This window comes from Dipodomys spectabilis, unplaced genomic scaffold (genome assembly GCF_019054845.1).
Source record: "Dipodomys spectabilis isolate Male_0828 unplaced genomic scaffold, ASM1905484v1 ptg000178l, whole genome shotgun sequence".
NCBI classification, from domain to species: domain Eukaryota; kingdom Metazoa; phylum Chordata; class Mammalia; order Rodentia; family Heteromyidae; genus Dipodomys; species Dipodomys spectabilis.
In genome coordinates this window covers 13934769-13940715 of record NW_024870855.1, presented here as the reverse complement: position 1 = coordinate 13940715, position 5947 = coordinate 13934769, and the positions used below count along the sequence as shown (strand labels likewise).

At 39.8% G+C, this 5947-nt stretch overlaps 1 protein-coding gene across 1 annotated transcript; it reads right to left on the bottom strand.

Annotated features, from left to right (window-relative positions):
• Nucleotides 1-4238: 4238 nt before the first annotated feature.
• Nucleotides 4239-5731, bottom strand: LOC122120881 (protein FAM118B-like). Its single transcript, XM_042695129.1, is given in 2 exon segments — nucleotides 4239-5089; nucleotides 5092-5731. Coding segments are annotated over 2 exon segments (1053 nt in total). The 5' UTR covers nucleotides 5693-5731; the 3' UTR covers nucleotides 4239-4637.
• Between the last annotated feature and the right edge of the window lie 216 nt (nucleotides 5732-5947).

Genomic DNA, 5947 nt, shown 5'->3' with positions numbered 1-5947 from the left:
TGGCTTATTCCTGTAATTCTAACTACTGCATAGGCTGAGATCTGAAGCCACCACAGGCAGTAAAGCCCATGAGATTCTTATTTCCGACTAACTGCCCCAAAAGTCGGGAGTTGAGCTGCAGCTCAAGGCTCAAGTGGTAGCGCAATAGTTTTCAGCAAAAAGAAAAAAAAAAGCCCAGGAACAGCTCCAAGACGCTGAGTTCAAAACCAAGGATCAACACAAAAAAAAGTAAAGGAAAAAAAACTATTTCTTAAACATATGTGTGTGTGTGTGTGTGTGTGTGTGTGTGTGTGTGTGTGTGTGTTATGGTTCCACTTCCCATGGATAAGGGATGGCTATTGTTTCCTTTAGAATTCATAATTCCACATGCAGTCACATTCTGAGGAATTAACAGCCAGACTTTAACATGTGAATTCTGTGTGGAGGAGGGGCATTGTCCCGTTCATAATACCTGCTTTAGCTTAGTCTTACCTATCTATATAGTATGTCAGCCTGTTACTACGATGATTCAGAAGGCAATTTCAGAGTTACTATTTATCCATTCAAGTTTAGGTTGAGCTTATCATAATGCTACTTCTGAACCTGGGTTGGGTCCCTAGCCCATGACACTACTGGGAGGTAGTGGATGCTTTAAGAGCAAGGCCTCCTGGAGGTTTTTAGTCTTTGGGAATGAGCCTTTGACAGTGAGACCCATACCCTTCATCTTTCATATCCCAGCCATGATTTGAGCACCTTGCTGTGCAAAATGCTCTTCATTCCTTATATAGGCCCATGGACTAAAACTAAAAACGGGATAAAAATAAAATCTAATTTACTTTTATTTTGTTGTGTGTTTGTGGTGGTGGTAGACGGTTTGAAGCTTGAACTCGGGGCCTCACACTCAAATATTTTGCACAAGGACAGCACTCTACTTCTTGAGTCACACCTATATTTCTGTTTTATGCTGGTTAATTGGAGATAAGAGCTTCAGAGACTTTCTATGCCTTGAACTGTGATCCTCAGATCTTAGCCTCCTGAGCAGCTAGTATTGCAGGTATGCTCAGCTAAATGTATCTCTTTATAAGTTGATTCTATCCAGCATTTGGTACACTAGTGAAAAATGGATTCCCCAAATCTAGCATTTCAAAAATGCTTACCTAATAAGAAATATTTCAAGCAGTGGAAACTTATTCTGCCTGGAAAATACAACTAAAAGTAGTAAATGCCTCTTAACTATTTAAAATTTTCATAATACATTTCTTGTGCAGGTGTGCCACTCCTGGAGCTTGATTTCAGGGCCCAGGTATGATTCCTGAGCTTTTCTCCTCAAGGATGTTACCCTATCACTTGAGCTACTGCTCCATTTTGAATCCTCACATGTCAAATGGGAAGTGTAGGTTTGGGTCACTCCATGCACAAGGAGCCTGAGGAGAACATGACCTGGACTTCAAAAACGAGCTGGTATACTGGTTGTTCCTCCCTTTCTACTAGGAGATAAGCTCTATAACTTGTTTCATATATTTGCTTTTCTGTCATTCAAGCTTAGATTAGTAAATGACATTCAGTGGAAGATTTATAAATACTATTTGAGTGAATAAAATATTGCTTATAAAGTGAGAGTGGCCAGTAGAAATGGACACAGTCTGTGAAGGAGTGAAAAGATAGTTTTCTGACATCCCTGTGGAAGAGTCTATTTTACATTTACATTACAAAATTACAGTTATTTCAAAATTGTCTGTTCTGGCCAGACTTGAGACCAATCAGAGAAGCAAAATCAAGCATCCCCAAATAGATCCCAGCATGAAAGGGATTTGATGACAACAATGGCATCTCAGATGAGTGAAGAGTAAAAAGGGCACTCAATAAGTAATGTTAGTACATTAAGGTAGCCTGAAAGAAGTTTTGGTGAATCTCAAGCTCATTCTTTAAGTAAATATAAATTCCAAGCCCAAATATTTTAACCTTGTAAAAGATGCTTTTTTTTTCCTTTTTTTTTTTTTTTTTTGTCAGTCTTGGGGCTTGAACTCTGGGCCTGGGTGCTGTCCCTCAGCTCTTCAGCTCAAGGCTAGCATTTTACCACTTGAGCCACAGCACCACTTCCAGTTTTCTGATGGTTTATCAGTGATAAGAGTCTCATGTATTTTTCTGCCCGGGCTGGCTTTGAACCACGATCCTCAGATCTCAGCCTCCTGATTAGCTAGGATTACAGGCCTGAACCACCGGCACCCAGCTAAAAGACGCTTTTATTATGTACCATTTCAGACTTATGGTAGGCAAATAGTATAATAACTCCCCAAAGTCACCAGTCAACTTGAACAGCCACTATCCTGTTACGGTCAATCTTATTCCACTTATGCTCATTTCATTTACTTTCTCCTTTATTATTTAGGATCATGCCAGTGAATGATAAATATTCTTTGCCCCATAACCTTGGTATCATTGTAACACTTCAGAAATGGCACTATTTCCTTAACATTATTAAATAGTGTTTAGATGTCTAATATCCATCTTTCTCTTTAGTTGTCTTAATTGGTTTGAATTAGGATACAAATAAGATCCATATACAATGTGTGGCTATCATGTGTTAGTCTCTGTTCACTGCTAAGTCCTCAACACCTTTACTTTTACATATTACAAAAGAATACTGATTATTTTGTGTAATCTTCCTCAGTCTGGATTCTTTTTTTATCATGTTGTTATTCTTTGATTTCTTTTTTTTTTTTTTAAACTGGCCCTCACATTGTAGCTAGTCTGGCCTTAAACTTGTAATCATCCAAACTCAGTCTTCAAATATTAACTGCTGTTCTCTGCATTATCTGCTAAGGTGTCTTCTGTCATCCCATGAATCTTCTCTAACCTAGAGGTTTGAACAGATACAGAGTGCTTGGGTTCAGACTAGTTTATTTTGTCATAGCTTGTTCTAGTTTGATCTGGACTGGTCTGGTCTAAGCACAGCTGCTTCTAAGAGGAAGTACACAGTCTCTAATTTCTCCTTTATTGAAATATTAGCAGACACTGATACAAGCTAGGTACATGCATAGAGTTTGCATAGAGTGGTATTTTAATTCTGCAATTCTTTTTTCTTAGCCAGGGTGCTTGTCTATTTGTGTTCCTATAATCAAATCTTACAGACTAACAAATTTATAAAAACATAAATTCATAAAAAATAAATTAAAAAGAGTATAAATTATTTAGTAACTAGGCACTGGTGGCTCATGCTTGAAATCCTAGTTACTCAGAAAGCTAAGATCTGAGGATCACAGTTCAAAGTCAGTCTGGGTAGTAAAGTCCATAAGACTCCTATCTCTCATTAGCCACCAGAAAACCAGAAGTAAAACTGTGGCTCAAAGTGCAAAAAGAGCTCAGGGACAGCACCCAGGCCCTGAGTTCAAGCCTTCAACTGACCCAGAAAAAAAATATATACATACATCCATGTATGTATAAATATTTCTCAATTTTACCAATTAGAAGTCCAAGGTCAAGGTGCTATCATCTGCTCAGGGCTGTTTCTGCCATAAATGCTGTATATTTCAGAGAGGAGGAACACTATATCCTTACATGAGAAAGGCAGAAGAACAAAAAGGATCAAAGTCTTTCTGTCCCATTTCTTTATAGAAGCATTAACCATTTGCAAAATGGGACTTCCTCCATTACTGGTGCATTTGAGATTAAATTTCCATCCAGTGAATTTTAGGTGATACATTCAATCTATAGCAGTCAGAGTAATTCTAAAAAGAAAAATATCCCATATGCTTTTTTGATTTCCCATTGGTATTATTTATATAAAATATAAATAAATATAAATATAAAAGATAAATGATGTATTGTTCTTACTTAATCCATCAGTTTCATCTCAGTGAATGAGTACACTATCATCCTCAAATTATAGCCAATCAAGCTTGTTGATTTTTTGTAATACTGTGAGGTCATGGATTTATTTATACTGATTTTGTTTGCATTCACTATAGATGCTGTTTGAGGGTGGGAGGTGCTGATCCTAGTCCTTCTTGAACTCAGGGCCTGGGTGTTGTTCCTGAGCTTTTCTGCTCAAGGGTAGTACTCTACTACTTGAGCCTCAGTTCGACTTCATTTTTTTTTTTTTTACAAGTTAGGAGTTTTGTTTTTGTTTTTCTACAGTGACTCTCAAAGTAGAGCCAGGGTCCTGGCAAGTAAATGAACAAGCTTTTAATACAGCTCAGTTATGTAAAATACTGTACACTGTAAAAGATCTAGAAAGCTAGAATTTCAAGTCATGTTATAAAAAAGCCATTAAGCTTAATGAAAAACCGAGTACAAAACTGCAACAAGAGACTGCTTGACGCCATGACTTCCAGCGCCCCAAGTCCTTCCTGCAGAGCTGCAGTGTAGCCTGGAGGCATCACATTGGTCTGTGGTATACACACACATGTCCAGCCTGGGGGTGAGTGGGAACTGCATTGGGTCTTGATGTCATGTATGTATTCTTGAATTGAACCAGGCAGCAGAGAACCAGCTGGCATGATGTTAAAGGTGAAACCCTTCCCCCCATCCTACCCCCAAACTTCAGCCTCTGGGTATTGGTGCTTCCTGGGAGCTGTGTTGGGTTCTTGGACATTTGCAGGTTAAACACTGTCCACAGGAGGGCCTTACAGCACGGTTTAATGATGATGCCTAGCTGCTCATGTACTACAGCCTCTGATTTCACTGTGTGCTGCAGATGAACCATTTAGCTGGCCTTCTGTCACCATCCCTGCTGATCTACCCCTTGTGGAAATCTCACTTGTCAGCCGCTTGAAATATTCTGGAAGATCAGCATAGTCATTTCCATAGTAGATGACCTTAATCCCCTTATCCAGCATGTTTTCTCGAAGTTTCTTGAACTCATCAACATCTCCTCTCCGAACCAGCATGAAATGTTCTAAGTCAGATTTATGCTTGACAGCCTCCAGGAAGAGGGCCTGGAAAGTGGTGTCATCCACAGTCCAGCCACAACCCAGGAAAAGAAAAGACTTGTTTTCATAAAGTTTCTGAATCTCTCTCATAACTTCAGTGTTCCTGAGCACATTCTGATATCCAGCTGGATGGAGGACAATGCCACTAGGGTTGGTGTAGACACCATGGATGTGTAACAACTCAGCTTCCGCTTCTCCTGAGCCCTCTCCAAAACCTTTTTCTCATCAGTTAGGTCAAGGGACTCAAGCTGTTTTCCCTGGTCTGCTGCATACAGTTCCAAGAGATTATCAAAATTTGTAGTTAGTATTAGGGCCCCATTTTCCATCAAGTGGAGAACTGACTGCAGTAGCTGTTTTCCAAAATCTTCTATCTTTGACTCCAGGTCATCAAATACTTCATATAAACAGTCTTTGAAAAATGTAGAATGAACATTACTGGTACAAGGAGAGAGTTTCTGAATAAGGTCATGGGCAACATGGACAAGGTTCTTATCTTCATGGAGACACTTCTGAAACTTTTTGCTCTCCTCATCTTCTAGAAGATCAAAATCAATGGCAGCATCCAGTAAAGCCTGAATTTACCCCTTCCAGGATTTCAGGGCTGGAACCTGAGGTGCAACTGCAGCACGGATGCCTGTTCCAATCACCAGCACAAGTTCTCGGGGCTTCTTAGTTTTTAAGCTTGGAAGCAGCTTCTTGGGCTTTTTGGTGGGGGGTTCGCCATCACTGAAGAATCCAAAAATCTCGTCTATATCAGAGGCCTGGCTCCCTGTAGAAGCCATCCAGTGTCGCGTCTCTTCCAAACACCACCGCTCCAGCTGTAGCTACGGGCCTGCGTTCGACTTCATTTTTTGTTGTAGTTAATTGGAGATAAGAGTCTCATGGGCTTTCCTGCCTGGGCTGGCATTGAATCATAGTCCTCAGATCACATCCTCCTGCATAGCTACGATTTCAAGTGTGAGCCACCAGCACCTGGCTAGATGCTATTCTTTTTTATTATTAAATTGCCACATATCTGGCTAATGATACCAACTTTT